This window comes from Octopus sinensis, linkage group LG8 (assembly GCF_006345805.1).
Source record: "Octopus sinensis linkage group LG8, ASM634580v1, whole genome shotgun sequence".
In the NCBI taxonomy this organism is placed as follows: Eukaryota; Metazoa; Mollusca; class Cephalopoda; order Octopoda; family Octopodidae; genus Octopus; species Octopus sinensis.
Genome location: NC_043004.1, coordinates 63987924 through 64005423, shown reverse-complemented (window position 1 = coordinate 64005423; position 17500 = coordinate 63987924). Strand labels below are relative to the sequence as shown.

Here is a 17500-nt window from a genome sequence, read left to right as displayed (position 1 = left end):
TGAATATGAATGTATGTATGCACATATGTGTGCACTCATGTATATATACATACATATAGCTGAAAACACAGTTCTATACTGGCACAGATCACTAATCACAAACGCTTACTTGGATGTATAGTCACACATACTCACACATGGCCTCATACACACCGACACATACGCAGGCGCGTACGAACGCACACATATGCACTCAACATACATACACGCACACTGATGTACATGAATAACCATGAGCGCATACACACTCGCTTCTTACGAAAATAGACTGGATTTATAGACGACTCTTAGACACGCGCGCTATCCAAGAAACGCACTTGATAAACGCATGTATGCACACATTTGCATATATGCACATGCTGACACGCAGGCGCAACGTGGTCAGAGAGCTACGGTGCCCCTTTCCCAAACACACACACACACATAGACACAAGGTGCGCATGAACATATCGTCGTGATAGCGGCATATCTCCAATAACTAAAAGGCATTCATACATGCATGCTTATACAGACTGTGATTCCTTTTCCTTGCCTCACAAACATCGCAGCAGTTTTCTTGGCGTGTCGTGCGTGTGTATACACGATCGCTGGACCATTAGAAATACCATGGAAATAACGTTGCTGAAATGACGTGTGTCGGGGAATTGTAACGCTGGAAATAGTCCTCACTTCGTGTCTCTTCCTTCTACCACTGGTAATACACAACCACTACTACGTCAGGAAACACACCTCAAACCTCTCCCCCCATACACTATCAGTCTTCATATTTCTCCCATTGTATCTAACAATCTAACTCACTCTCGCTCTCTTTCTCTCTGTCTCTCTGTCTCTTTGTCGCTCTCTCTGACTCTCTCTGCCATCCCCCTCTCCTTCCCCATCACTCACTGCTTTTTTCTTACTTTCCTGACTTTTCCAATCGACAACAACATTATCGGTGGATTTTATTTAAATTTTTTTTCTGTATTGAAATTCTTCTAGTTTTATTTTCCACGTTCTTTTTTGTTTTTTTCTCGCGGGATTTTTGCTCTGTGAAGGAGAAAGGTAGATAAGCAGACAAACATACTAACAGTCAGACAGACAGACGGACAGACAAATAAATAGAGAGATAGATAGACACATAGATTGATAAATACAGAATCTGAGAGAGGGAGAAAGAGAGAGAGAAAGAAAGAAGGAGGGAGGGAGCGTGTTAGAGTTATTTCGGCGCGTGTACAAGTGAGACAATTTAATGTAGGCGATCGATCGCTTGCTACCTTCTGCCAACAACAATAACTATAACAAGAACAAGAACAAGAACAAGAACAGCAACAACAACAGCAACAACAACAATTACAACAGCAACACATTTCATATTAGAAAGTTGTAGAAACTAATTCACTTGCAATAACTTGTTCCTATTCACTCACGTGCTTATCCGTAAAAGAGCGAAATCAGTTATTGCTTTTTGGGCCTGACGTTTTAACAACACACACACACACACACACACACACACACACCACACACACACACACACACACACACAACACACACACACACACACGTACACACACACACGCACCCACACACACACACATTGCTTTTTCTCCTATACTAAATTTTATCCATCGTTCCTCTAAATTTTTTTTTCAATAACATAGAACATATTTATTTATATATTTTTTTCCGGAAACACAAATATACTCACACATACTTATAGACAATGACGCACACGCGTGCGCAGCACTGACACACACCCACAAACAGATACACACATACATATACGTACACATATACACACGTATTGATTTTGTACAATTAACTTTTATTAGTGCTGTGTACAAACCAGGGAAAATTGTATTTTCGTTCGCATTAAAAAAAAATAGACGTATAAACATATAAAAAAAACAAGTCCATATAAAAAAAGACAACCAAAATTCCACCTCTCACCCCAAAAAAACAAACTGCATAAAATACAAGCAATTAAACAAAGACCAGCATCAGTTAATATAAGTTAATAAATGTCAAGTAAGTAAAAAGTATAATTTAATAAACAGTTGATAATATTAACTGTTGAAAATATGGAGAATGGACAATATTACAACAGCTACTAAATAGTTACAATAACAAAGCAAAAACGCGTGTTCGCACACATACACACATATATACACACATATATACATATATATTTACATATACTTACATCTCTCTCTTTCTCTCTCTATATCTATCTATCTATCTATCTATCTATCTATCTATCTATATATATATATAGATTCAAGTATTATGGTTTCTCTGGTAGACCCTTTTTTTAAGTAGAAGAAATGGCTTAGATTCTGGCTGCTATTTCTGAACATCGGTATGTGGTGATGCATTTCTTTTGCTGACCCCTCAATATTACTATTACTAGAATTTACCGTATAGCGGTCCTGTTTTCATACCGAATTCTACTTGGTGAAATTTATTGATTACTTCGTAATTAATTAGTTTTACCCTTAATTCTATATATATATATATATGTATATATAATATACTCATACATATACATACACAAACATACACGCACAGACGCGCGCACACGCACAGACAGACACACACACAGACACAGAGTCCATGCATACATAGTGCCATTCCTCCTGGAGAACAGCAGCAGTTTCTTCTTCGCTCCGTTTCTTGCCAAAGAAGTTTACAGCGAAGTTTTCTCCGCTCGTTTATCGTCGAAATTGCGAAAAGGAGAAAAGGAAAAAAAAAAGAAAAACTTTTGTCGCTAACTTGATATATTTATCAATCTACCGCCAGCCAGGATATATAATTAACTGTTTATGTATATATGTATATATATTTATACACATACATATACTTGTAAGATATAACTATTTTAAATTATATTTATATATAAATACATATATATATATATATATATACATATATAATTTAAAATCTACGACTTGTTTGCCTTTCAAAAGATGGCACTTTCAAACTTTGTTCAGCTAACGTGGACTTGTCTTGCAATGGGGATTTTCCTTCATGTAAGTATTACTTTTATGTTATTAAGCTAAATAATTTCTCTATCATAGGCGCAGGAGTGGCTGTGTGGTAAGTAGCTTGTTTACCAACCACATGGTTCCGGGTTCAGTCCCACTGCATGGCACCTTGGGTAAGTGTCTTCTACTATAGCCTCGGGCCGACCAAAGCCTTGTGAGTGGATTTGGTAGACGGAAACTGAAGGAAGCCCGTCGTATATATGATATATATATATATATATATATATATATATATATATATATATATATTATATATATATGTGTGTTGGGTGTGTGTGTGTGGTGTGTTGTGTGTGTTTGGTGTTGTGTTTGTCCCCCTTGACAACCGATGCTGGTGTGTTTATGTCCCCGTTACTTAGTGGTTCGGCAAAAGATACCGATAGAATAAGTACTGGGCTTACAAAAGAATAAGTCCCGGGGTCGAGTTGCTCGATTAAAGGCGGTGCTCCAGCATGGCCGCAGTCAAATGACTGAAACAAGTAAAAGAGTAAAAGAGAATATCTGCCACCACCCCCGCCGCCGCCGCCGCCGCCACCACCACCACCACCACCACCAAGAAGAAGAATACCAACCCCTACCGGCACCAACAACAACAAAACCAGCAATAGCAACAACAACATTAACCACAAGCACAAAACAAGTGGAACTCCAACACTTTCGGCCCCACGACCACTTCCACTACCACAATCGCCACGGCTGCCACGACTTCAACCCAACCATTACAACAACCACCATCCCCCTTATCTCACACTACATGTATTTTATTCTGTTGTATTATGATTGTTTCCTTTTTGCTCTTGTAGCAAAACATGAAAGAATGAAAAAAACAAAATGAAAATGTTGTGTTGCTTAAAATCAGAATTCTTCTTCTTCTTCTTCTTCTTCTTCTTCTTCTTCTTCTTCTTTTTTCACTTCTTCTTCTTCTTCTTCTTTTTCTTCTTTCACTTCTTCTTCTTCTTCTTCTTCTTCTTCTTCTTCTTCTTCTTCTTCTTCTTCTTCTTCTTCTTTCACTTCTTCTTCTTCTTCTTCTTCCTATCCCCTCCTCCTCCTCCTCTTTCTTCTTCATATTCTTCTTCTTCTTCTTCTTCTTCTTCTTCTTCTTATTATTATTATTATTATTAACAACAACAACAACAACAACTACAAGAACTCTTTCTAAGATAGGCACAAGGCCTGAAATTCGTGGGAGGGTCTAGTTGATTACATCGACTCCAGTGTATAACTGGTACTTAGTTAATCGGTCTCGAAAGTATGAAAGGCAAAGACGATTTCGGTATAATTTGAAGTTATAGCGTAAAGACGAATGAAATATTGCTAACAATTTTGCCCGCTGTGCTTAAAAAGAAAACATGTTTATAGAAGGCTAAAGAATCAACTTTGAATAGACTTCATGCTCTTTTGATCTTTTATTTGTTTCAGTCAATTGACTGCGGACATTTTGGTACACCGCCTTTAGTCAAACAAAGCGACACCAGAACTTATTCTTTGTAATCCTAGTCCTTATTCTATCGCCATCTTTTGCCGAACCGCTAAGTTACAGGGACGGAAAGGCAAATAGTGGTGGGCGGCCAAACACAGACACACAAACACACGCACACACACACACACACACACACACACACACACACACACACACACACACATACGACGGGCTTCTTTCTGTTTCCGTCTATCAAATCCACTCACAAGGCTTTGGTCGGCCCAAGGCTATAGTAGAAGATATATGCCCAAGGTTCCACGCGGTGGGACTGAACCCGGAACCATGTAGTTAGTGAGCAAGCTACTTACCACACAGCCATTCCTGCGCGCCTATGTCAAGGAAATGAGTCCCTGTGAAGAGTTGAAACGCATTCATCAGGAAGTATCCTCATCTACTCACACGAATATAAAGTTTCTACTTTCAGCTTAAAAGCCAGTACTCAAATTTGTAATTGCAACACATGTGGATAATATAACTAATATAACTGAGGGAAATCCCGTCTGCCCTTTATTTTAAATATCCTTATATTTATTATTGTTGTTGTTGTTGCTATTATTACAATCCATGACCTTGCAGGTGGGGCCCAGTTAGAATTTGCTCCAGGTCGAGTAGCCCATTCTGCTCAAAGGGTCCCTGAATAAGGTTTATATAAGTACGATGAACCAAACACCCAATGATTCCAGAGGTGAATTATTAAAACTCCAAAGAATTCCTCTCAACACAGCTATGATGCTCCCCCACAACCTCTGCTCGTGATCAGAGATGCACATATCGTCAGCCATCAAAAGACATGCTCAACAGATTATGGTCAAACAACTGACAAGCAAATCTGTGGTATTGAGCAGAATATTTGCTGTTGCCCATCTTCTTCTTCTTCTTCTTCTTCTTCTTCTTCTTCTTCTTCTTCTTCTTCTTCTTCTTCTTCTTCTTCTTCTTCTTCTTCTTCTTCTTCTTCTTCTTCTTCTTCTTCTTCTTCTTCTTCTTCTTCTTCTTCATCATCTTCAGGCGGTGAGTTAGCAAGTACGTCTGGACGCCGGAAAAAAATACTTAGCAGTGTTTCGTCCGTCTTTACGCCGAGGTCGATAATGTCTTTCATCCCTATGGGATCGATAATATAAATATCAGTTGAGTAACGGTATCAATGTAATCGACTCACCCCCTCTCCCAAAATTTCAGGCGTTGAGCCAATAGTAGGATTATTATTATTAATATTATTATTATTGAGTGAGAGAGCAGTTCATGCCATCAAAGTGACACTGGGGTAAAATATACGAAGCCCAATTACCCATCATGACTACCCGTCTGATCAAGTTACACCAGGCACATGCATCACAACCATATGTGCGCGACATGGTGATCTCATATCAGATAAAAGCACATGACCTTGCAGGTGGGGCCCAGTTAGAATTTTCTTCATTTTGAGTAGCCCTCTGCTCAAACGGTCCCTGAATAAGGGTTGTTTAAGGATGTTGAAAGAACCACCCATGTTTCCAGAGGTGAACTATTCAAACCCCAAAGAATCCCTCTCAACACATGGCTATGATGCTCCCCCACTACTTCTGCTCGTGATCAGAGATGCACATATCGTCAACCACTAAGGGACATGCTCACTGGTTAAGGTCAAACAACTGACAAGCAAATCTGTGGTATTGAGCAGAATATTTGCTGTAGCCCATCTTTTATACCAGACAAAACAATGTACATGATAATACTTCCAATCAGTTAAGATCAGAAGCCATGAGAGCCACTGCCTGGTACTGCATCAGGGCATTTTATTATTATTATTATATTTTATTATTATTATTATATTATATATATTATTATTATTATTATTATTATTATTTATTATCATCATCATCATCATCTCATCATCATTATTATTATTATTATTATTATTATTATTATTATCTTTATATCATTATTATATTATTATTATATTATTATTATTATTATTATTATTATTATTATTAATAATAATATTATTATTATTATTATTATTACTATGAAAATTTCTGCGTAGTTTTACGCGTATTTCTACAACACCATCTTATGCACCTCGGTGATTCTCAAGCGTGTGTGACATTTACTTATGTTTGTGGGGCTTGGAGGAGTGAACGGCACAATATTTTTATTTTGTGATTATTATTGTTGTTGTTGTTGTTATTATTATTATCATTATTATTATTATTATTATATTATTATTATTATTATTATTATTATTATTATTATTACATTTCAATCTTGTAAATCTCAGCCCCCTAAATGTTAAACTGTCTCAGTTAGGGAGCAGTCAACAAGTTGACAAAGGTCCCTTATTTCTTTCTCTCTCGTACCTTGTATAGACATGACTTCTCTTAAAATCTTTCTATGTCAAGAAGTAGACTTCTGCATGACCTGCAACCTTGAATCAACTCCTATTATATTTACCCATCCCTTCAAACTGTCCGACATACATCTCAATGTTCCGATCATCACTGGAACCACTAGAACATTCGTCATCTGCCACAACCTTCCAGTCCCCTATTTCAATGGCTCATCCGTCTCCATGTCTTCATGCTCTTTATCTTTCACTCTAGTGTCTCGTGAGAGAGACATATGAAAAGTTTGAGCCTCTTTCCTTTCTTGTCATTATTAGATTATCTTTATTCGTACTGCGGAACATCACTGGAGTACTGAGTGCAGCTTTGTTTACTTTATGTCCTGGATTTATTTTTATTGTATTAAAAGTATCCTACGTAATATGTGTACGACCCCTACCATTTCTATGTGATGCATATTTATAAGTCATATGGGTTATGATCTTGTATTTGTCTCATTGATAATTGTTTCCACTTTGGGTTGAGATCTTGTATTTGGTAAATATTTCTGCAAATGGGTTGTGGTCTTTTATTTGTCCCATGATAATTATTTCTGCTTTTACGCTCTCCATTTTGGTTATTTCTATTTTTAGATATTTAGATTTGTATGATTTCTACGTCTCTGTTAGAGTATCATACCAGCTTTTGTGATTGATACACAGTTTAGGAGCAGTTTTTTTTTTACTCTGGAAACCCTTGACCACAATATCTGGCTACCTATCCTAGATCTGCTTGTTTGTTTCTCTTGGCATATTTTATCTGTTATGGTTACTTTGACATTTTCCTAGACCTTTTCTGGTCTATATCATCTCTTTTCTATCGTTATATCGTAATGCTTGCATAACATCCAATGTTTGTTAGTTCCAACACAATTGAGGTATACCTTCTTGGTTCTTGGTTAAAAGTGGGCAATCATACATAATGCGGTTAATTGCTTCTTCCCCATTTCCACATCTACTGCAGCTACTGATTATATACTTCAAGTTTGCTTACTATACTTCATCATCTCCTTTTGGTTTATATTGGAGAAGATTTTTGTTCCTGTTCCGCTATCAGGAGACCTGGCGTTAGCGTGTCGAACAAAATGCTTTCTACTGACTTTACATGGGGTTCAAATGTCACTTATGTCGACTTTACCTTTCATCCTACCACGCCCGATTAAATGAGTACCAGTTGACCCCTATTGTCGATGCAGTCGACTAGCTCCTTTCCCAAAAAGTTTCAAGGATTGTGCCTATAGCAGAAAGGATTATTATTATTATCATTACCATTGATTTGACTCAGGTTCGTTCTCATTCACGATAGAATTTCGGGTTGCTACATGTAACCTTAGCTATCTACAAGCTTTCAATTATGTTTGAAGTGCGTCTTAATCTTTCCTGTCCCTAAGAGGTAAACCTTCTGTAAAAACTGTACAGGAAAGTCTATTCCAATGTCATTCAAACATTATTCTATACTTTTATACTTATAGTTCCCAATGCACCAATTATTACAGACACAACTTTTATAGTTTTCATAGTCCATATTCTTGCAACTTTAAATTTTAAGCAATTTTATATTTTTTTGCTCTTCATCGTCTTTTTTTATTTTTCCAATCCTGGAATCAAAAGGGCATGATGGATCAATTAGTAAGCAACTTCGCTTTTGCTTGTCTATTATTGTTATGTCTGGTCTGTTGTTTTCTTGCTTCTTATCTTTTTGAATAGGAAAATCTCATAGATTTTTTGCATTTCTCTGACTTTATTACTCTTCCAACCCGATGGTCATACCATGTGCTTCCAGCTTCAAATTCTCATTTCTAACAAAGCCTCCTGTATAAAAATTTCACAACCTTGTTATGCCTTTATTACTTATATTCTCCCAACGCCAACTTGGGACATCCTGCAACAATGTCAGCCACTGTCTGAGTTTAAATTCCACAGACTTTACATTTTTCTGATACCTTCTCCCTACACAATAATTTCTCAAGTTGTTTGTTTTTATCGCGTGATATTGAGCTGCTATAATTAGGTGCTCTGTTTCTTTCTTTTAAATGCCCTTGCCTTAGCGAAGCCCAGGATTTTGTTACGCATGTATCCTCATTGTCTTTCCAAACTGACCATGCAAATGTTTCTCTTTAATCTATTTAACATGGATTATTTTAATTTCATTCTTTCCCTTTTGTCTTATTCCACACTTGATCACCTGCTCTTTATTCACAGTCTTTAGTAATTTATCTCTGCTGTTCTATAAAGATTCTAGTTGGCTTTTCCTTTCCATCTGTACACACTCTTCATCAGCAATTAAACCTCTACCACTCCAATCTCTCTTCATGTACAACCTATTTCTTTACTACCCACAAGGGGCTAAACACAGAGAGGACAAACAAGGACAGACAAACGGATAAAGTCAATTATATGGACCCCAGTGTGTAACTGGTACTTATTTAATCGACCCCGAAAGGATGAAAGGCAAAGTCGACCTCGGCGGAATTTGAACACAGAACGTAGCAGCAGACGAAATACCGCTAAACATTTCGCCCGGCGTGCTAACGATTCTGCCAGCTTGCCGCCTTCATGTACAACCGGTTGATATCAGCTTTCGGACGATGGGCTCCATACATTGTCTACGGCTTCGGTTGAGTTTCTGAAAGTCGTCTTTGGTCCAGCCAACAATTCCAATTCCATATCTGATTACAAAATATTATTATTATTATTATTATTATTATTATTATTATTATTATTATTATTATTATTATTATTATTATTATTATTATTGTTATTATTATTATTATTATTATTGTTATTATTATTATTGTAATTGTTGTAGTTGTAGTTGTTGTTGTTGTTGTTATTGATTTTGGAAACGATTTTAATTATGTTCTCTGTCGTGCTACAAGTCGTAGTCTAAGATAACAAGCATTTCCCCTACCTACTCCTATTCAAGTCCTATTAGGTTCTTCACGTCTGTTCATACTTTGTAGTGAGAACTTTCTGGAAAAGTCTTAATCAAATAACAAGTGTTTCCGTACTGCACCCACTCCCAGATTAAGATTCATTTTTCCAAGATTTACTCCCAAATTATCTGCCTCATTTCCCAAAGCCGCGATGATAATTGGTAGAAACATGATCTTGATTTCATAAAGATTTTGTTCCATTTCAGATTTTCATACTTGATGTCAGAGTATTTTGTCGTTGGTGTTGATGTTGCTGGTGTTGATGATGTTGTTGATCAGTTGTTGTTACAGTTGTTGTTGTTGTTGTTGTTGTTGTTGTTCTTCTTCTTCTTCTTTTCTTCTTCTTCTCCTCCTTCTTCTTCTTTTTCTTCTTCTTCTTCTTCTTCTTTCACTTCTTCTTCTTCTTCTTCTTCTTCTTCTTCTTCTTTCACTTCCTCCTCTTCTTCTTCTTCTTCTTTCACTTCTTCTTCTTCTTCTTTTCTTCTTCTTCTTCTTCTTCTTCTTCTTCTTCTTCTTCTTCTTCTTCTTCTTCCCTTTCCTCTTTGTTCTCTCCTGGTCGATGAAATAAAGCACCAGGCAAGTACTGCACTCAATTTAATCGATTGTATCCCTACCCTGAAATCTGCAGCCCTTTTACCAAAATTTGAAGCAATTATCAGTATTATATATCAATCAAATTCTATTTTGTGCTGCAATTTCAATATCCTTCAGCTTCTTAGGTAACAGTTTGCATGTTGTGTCAAATATAGCCATTACCACTGGAACAATTGTCGCCTTTGTCTTCTACAGTCTCTTCATCTCTATGTACTTATATTTTGTCATCTACAATCACTTCATGGCTAGGTACTAATATTTTTAAAGTTTCTATACGGGGCTGATATAATATGACTATTGACTGACAATTGTGGAACTACTGTGTTTTATTGGATATATTCTAAATATGCATATATCTAGGTAAGCATTTGTAGGTCCGAGGTAAGAACTGGAAGAAAGCATTTGACTTTGATTCTGTCGGAATAATCAAAATTTGTGTGCTGGGTATCCTACGCATTTTGTCATTATTTTAGGAACAATCCTTGTTATTTCTATATTGCTTTTTGAAATACTCAAAGACTCACACACACACATACTTTTACCATATAACAGCTTTATTCTTCTGCTTTTCATATCTATTCTTATTTCGCATTAAAAACTTTCAAGATAATTCTTGCTGCGCCTAGTAGGCATCTTTCTGCACTGCTTCCACTCTCAGATTAATATCAAATTTTCGAAGATCATTACTTAACTTTTTTCTTACTATATTGGAGGTTCTCAAACTTGAAAATACTTTGATTTTTCTTTCCAGTTTTTTTCTTGTTATTCTTTTATCAAATGAGGATACCACGTTGATTACAATATATATATTCATCATATCATTCTTTAAAATATCTAGACTGATCTGTTCTATTTATATTTCGATTTGTAAAGGAGCGTCCCATAACAACATGATGTCAGCGTTTTCTTGTGCGTTTTAGTCAGTCCTTCCATCCATGCGACGCCATATTTGTTGCTGAATTTCTTGAGAATTATTGCAGCAGTTTAATTATGTTTACAGTTTTTATATTTCTTCGGAGATAGCAGTAAAAATTTCGATGCAATATAAGTTAGAGCCTCAACTGAGTCATTCCACATTCTATAATTTGGTAAACTTTATCCTTCTTATCCTATTTACTCTTAGGCCCTGTTCCTGTGTTGTCGAAATCATTACGACAGTCACTTCAACATTTCTTTCTTTAAACCAAAGCCAGCTCTCTTTATCATCATTGATCTGTTTTGCATTTTGGGAAAAACTCTGAGTTTTATATTTTGGAAAAAACTCCAAGTTTTATATTCTTCTATTCTACATTTTCCAGTTTATATTTGTGGGTTTTTCAAATTCTGTAAATAGTCTCTGGACAAATTTTCTTTTACGTGTCAATATCCTTTAGCTCATCCATCCTCCGCCGGGTAAAATGCTTAACGGTATGTTAAGGCGACGAGCTGGCAGAAACGTTAGCACGTCGGGCGAAATGCTTAGCGGTATTTTGTCTGCGTTACGTTGTGAGTTCAAATTCCGCCGAGGTCGACTTTGCCTTTCATCCTTTCGGGGTCAATAAATTAAGTACTAGTTACGCACTGGGGTCGATGTAATCGACTTAATACATATGTCTGTCCTTGTTTGTCCCCTCTGTGTTTAGCCCCTTGTGGATAATAAAGAAATAGGTATTTCGGCCATCTTTACGTTCTGAGTTCAAATTTCGCCGAGGTCGACTTTGTCTCTCATCCTTTCGGAGTCGATAAATGAAGTACCAGTCGATATAATCGACTTAACTCCTCCCGCCAAATTTCAAGTCTTGTACCTATAGTAGAAAGGATTCTTCTTGAGAATTTTGCTAGTCTCCTGCTTTGCCATTCTTTGCGGTTTGTGCTCATACCACATCTTGTCTCTCTCTAGCCCCAACTTTTCGCACAGTTTCCAATGTAGTGCTTTTGCTATCTGGTCGTATCGCCAAAACTTGTAGTGGTTTGGGGCAACTCAAGGGTATTCGTTCGTGAAATAGGCAATGGTTCCATCCACTCTGTTGCAGATGCGGCACAGCAGAGACACATGCTCATTCGTCCGGTTGATCCTCCAGTCCGTGGCTAGAGGTTGGTTCTGTGCTGCCAGTATAGCGACCAGGGTCTCATCATCATCATCATCATCATCATCATCATCATCATCATCATCATCATCGTCATTAGTATTATTATTATTATTATATTATTATTATTGAGTGAGAGAGCAGTTCATGCCATCAAAATGACACTGGGGTAAAATATACGAAGCCCAATATACCCATCATGACTACCCGTCTGATAAAGGTACACCAGGCACATGCATCACAACCATATGTGCGCGACATGGTGATCTCATATCAAGATAAACAGCACATGACCTTGCAGGTGGGGCCCAGTTAGAATTTTCTTCAGGTTGAGTAGCCCATCCCGCTCAAACGGTCCCTGAATAAGGGTTGTTTAAGGATGTTGAAAGAACCACCCATGTTCCAGAGGTGAACTATCAAACCCCAAGAATCCCTCTCAACACATGGCTATGATGCTCCCCCACTACTTCTGCTCGTGATCAGAGATGCAATATCGTCAGCCACTAAGGGACATGCTCAACTGGTTAAGGTCAAACAACTGACAAGCAAATCTGTGGTATTGAGCAGATATTATTATTATTATTATTATTATGATTATTATTATTATCATTATTATTATTATTATTATTATTATTATTATTATTATTAGTAGTAGTAGTATTTGAAAATACACTGCTTATTTTACTGGGTATGATGGAAAGTGTAAGCTGTCCTCGCCCAGCAATATAAGGTATCTCTTGTTTACTGGTCATGCTTCAAGAATCCTGCGTAGAATTGCTGCAATTCCAAAAATGCTGAGTTTGTAGGTGTTGTACCTTCACACTTGCAGCGATCTTTTTCAGCCATGTTGGTAATTGAATGCTGATACATCCAAGTGCACCAATTACTATCGGAATCACGTCTACTCTTTTCATTGACCACAACCATCGTATTTCCCACTTCAAATCCTCATAGTTGTTTACTTTTTCTTCTTCCTTCACATTGATCCTGTTGTTGCCGGGGCATGTTATATCGATTATCAATACATGCTCATTCTTTATTATTCACCACAACAATGTCCAGTTCCCGATGTCTGGCCATTTTCATTGACTCCTTCTGGAGTTTTTTCATACTACGTCTTCACTCTTTGTAGGCCGTTATTTCCACAGAGCTCCCAATTGATCATTCTTGCCACATTGTCATGGCATCTATTGTATTCACGTTTTGGCAACTTCGGGCTTTCGGTAACGATGAGTCACACCGTTTCACCCCTCTCACCACACATTCTGCATTGTTGCATTCGGTAGCAAGTAGTGTTGTCTATTCTGAATTTCATATAGTTGATCCTTAACGCTTGCTCCCGAGCTGCGCATATGAGTGCTTCTGTCTCTATCTTCAGGTCACTTCTCCTCATCCATAGCTAGGGGTCCTCCGTATCTGTTTTGGCGTTTACATCTCTTGCACACTGATCGTACATTTTCTTTTCCTTTCATGCTTTTCTTTGTGTTCATTTCTTGTTTATATTATTATTATTATTATTATTATTATTATTATTATTATTATTATTATTATTATTATTGTATTATTATTATTATTAGTATTATTATTATTATTATTATTATTATTATTATTATTATTATTATTATTATTATTATTATTAACATTCAAGTACAGGAATCGCTATCATCTGCGACATTTCTTTCCCCAAAGTGTATTGGCCTTAAGCCATTGTTAGAACTCACTATGATAATTATCATTATTGTTGTTGTTTGTCAGCTCAGAGTGGACTCTTATTGACCTTGTCTTAAGTCAAAGGCTTTCCTACCGTAACCATCTCCGCATTTTACGTATCTAGTATCTGTACAATTGTCCAATATGTTCTCTTTATTTTTAAAGACGATTTCATGAGGGTGTGATCTGAAGAAGTGTGATATTGTAACAATATCGAATGACAATAAGAAAAGATTCCTTGCGTAGGCTTGTCAGCCGGGCCTGTTCCAAGTATGTCGCAGAATTGTGAAAGCATTCTACCTGTACCTGTTTAAAGGACGAATATTGCTGAATTATTCTTTATTTTTCATCTTTTACCTGTTTTAGTCATTAGACAATGGCCATCCTGGGGCACCGTGTTGAAGGGTTTAGTCAAATAGACCTACACCAGTACTTATTCTATTGATCTCTGGTGCCAAACCGTTAAGTCGCAAGGACCTAAATAAACTAAGTCCGTTTCTCAAATACAAAGACACGCAGACACACATACATACATATATTTTTATTTACAAAGGTGCGCCACAGAGTTTCTCTCTAACAAATTAGCTCATGTGCTATTGGTGGGCTCGGGTCTATAGTATAAAAAAGACATTCGCTTAAAGTCTCACGCCGTGGGATAAAACTCGAAACTGCTTAACTGGAATTTGAGATACTTAACCATGAAGCTACGCTTGCAGCTGAATAGATCCGTGTATAGGACCGATTCAAATTTCAACTTTGTATATCAATCAGATCGGTCTAGCGCCTTCTTTGACTATGAATGACAGGCAGTATTCCGCCGTCTGAGAATCTGTTTGGCCTAGTGGTTAAAGTGTTGACTTATGATCACAAAATCGAGCGTTCTGTTTCTGGTCTGGGTTGCGCGTTCTGACATTGCGCGTTCTGACATTGCGCGTTCTGAATTGTTTCTAGTCTCTTCATCTGCAAGAAGACAACAGGTGATTCAGCCTTTTGTCTCTCTTTCACACACGCGCGCGCGCGCGCACCGTCTCTCTCTTTGTTTCTCTTTCTGTTTCTCTCTCTGACTCTCTGTCGGTCTATCTCTCTGTCTCTCTGTGTCTCTCTCTCTCTTTAATTTCTTCGCAGACGTCATATATATTATCAAATTGACTGGGGATTCGAGTTTCGTTTTAATAGCATTTTATAGTTGAGTAAGCTTTTAAAAGCGAAACTCGAAGTCAATTATATATCATCAATATTTACTCCACTTATTGTTTTTGTTGGTGCAGTTCTAGTTATTGGGAGGAAGTGGGACACTATCTTATCATCAGTATATCTTCCTTCTTCTCCTCCCCACCTCCTCTTCCGCTCCACTTCTCCTCCGCTCCACCTCCTCCTCCGCCCCCCCTCCGCTCCACCTCCTCCTTTTCCGCTCCTCCTCCTCCTCCTACTCGATATCATCATAGTCGTCATCGTCACCGTCATTGTCAACATATGCTTTAGTGGCAAAGACCTTATGCGCAATTCTTTGATGCTTGCTGTACCCATCTCTTTATACAGGAATTTAGCTCATTACGAATTTCTCTTGTAAGTTTTATGCCAAATCCTAGCAATATGGTTGGTTGGAAAAGATCTGCAAATTTTCTCTACACGTGCAAACATGTTAGCCGTATTCTTTTTGGTGTGGAGTATCAATATTGTTGTCTCTACAGCTCACTGTCGTTCTAACATTACCAGATTCTCCTCTGACAAAATTTTTCTATGCGACTTTAATAGCTAAATCACACCTGTAAGCCACCCATTAATTGTCAGTGTCCCAGTATCTTCCAGAACTTGATATAGATTCACTTTTGAAAGAAACCTGTAGTTGCGGGAACAACTTTGACATATGTTTCTTCCAAACACAAATCATAGACGAGAATTTCTTTTCCTTCTATGACTCGGCTATATTATACACAGCAGCTGTCATGTTTATCTTTTTTCCGGAAATCTCTTGCTGAAAGTTAGAATCTTCTGGAAAATGTTATTCTCCCCATTATTTGCTTTTACGAATTTTTCCAAAGTTCTTCTCAGGTAATACGTGTTGATCTTTACCACAAAATTTTTAGTCAACTAACCCAGGAAAAAAGGCTGTTTTCTTGGGGGAATATTGGATTTACACACAAAGTTCTTTTATGTTCACTTGGTGCATTGGTGCATTATGTAATATTCCAATGCTTTGTTGGAAAATGCCAAGCACATACATCAGTATCAACTTTATATTAGTGTAGCTCTTCAACGGGCTTAGATTTTCTGAGCGATACGTAATTAATAGCTTTTATTTTCATGACATCGGCGGTATTTTCTCTTAAAAACGCGTTTAGAAGCTTTAAAGCCTGATGCTAATTTTTCATTACTAGAAATAAACTCCTGTTACATATGCATATCCAGAAAAATCAGTTTCATCAGCAATTAATCTCCTGTGTAGCCTGCTTAACTACCTAAATTCATGAAACTCACCCCTGGATAGGAAATGGAATAGAAAAAGGCATTGCTATATTCAAATTTATTGAAATTTAAAAAAATAATAAATTAGATAATAATTCAAAAAAACCTAGACAGGTTTCAAGCACAAAAACTGTTTACTGTGCTTGTAGGTTGGTGAAAACAAAAAACGTTGGCTGCTCAAAAGAAGCAGTAATCAAAAAGTGATTTCAAACACGAAAACGTCTATTTTTTACTCAAAAAATGATGCTGAACTACAAATTCTCTAATTAATACTTTGGTTAATCAAACCTTGAACTGATATCGAGCACAAAAAGACCATTTTTACGCAAAAAATTGGTGTTAAACTGCAGAAGATGCTTTAAGTAAGTGTTAATTTATGAGTTGATAGGCAAAAATATAGCCGGGCAACCGAAGTAAAAGTGATAGGTAAAATGGAATTTTATGAACAAAACTTGTGGTCAGTAACGGAAACCGAGTCACGAAACGTAATTGTGAAAAGCGTTTGAGTTTGGTCGCCAAAGCATGCATCCTCATGCTTAATTAACGCATCGATAATTAGATAATAATTAAAAAAAAAGATTTCGAAACCACCTGTACAAAACTATAACGCTAGGTCGAATAATGTTGCAAGAATGATGCAAACGGAAATTATGATATAATGATATTCTTATGCAATACATCAACAATAGTGTGTTTGACCACCACCTTTCTGAATTATTTCAAAGACACTCAAGTGGAAGTTCTTCCTAGACTTTCTTCATTGCCCTTCCAAGTTCATCAACAAATGAATACTGCTTGCCTTCGCTGTACACAACGTGAGGTATTCCCTATAGAGGCGAGCTGGCAGAACCGTTAGTACGCCGGGCGAAATG

The 17500-nt window shown here is 37.1% G+C and overlaps 1 protein-coding gene across 2 annotated transcripts in view; it reads left to right on the top strand.

The window, feature by feature from the left end:
• The first annotated feature begins 2507 nt into the window (after positions 1-2507).
• The window catches only part of LOC115214763, a 115474-nt gene continuing 100481 nt past the window's right edge, over positions 2508-17500 (top strand). For both annotated transcript variants that reach the window (XR_005000385.1, XM_029783787.2), the window contains exon 1: positions 2508-3005. Coding sequence is in view for 1 of the 2 variants with exons in the window: in XM_029783787.2 (XP_029639647.1) it covers positions 2943-3005 (63 nt within the window). In the remaining variant the exon portion in view is untranslated. The remainder of the gene's footprint in view (positions 3006-17500) is intronic.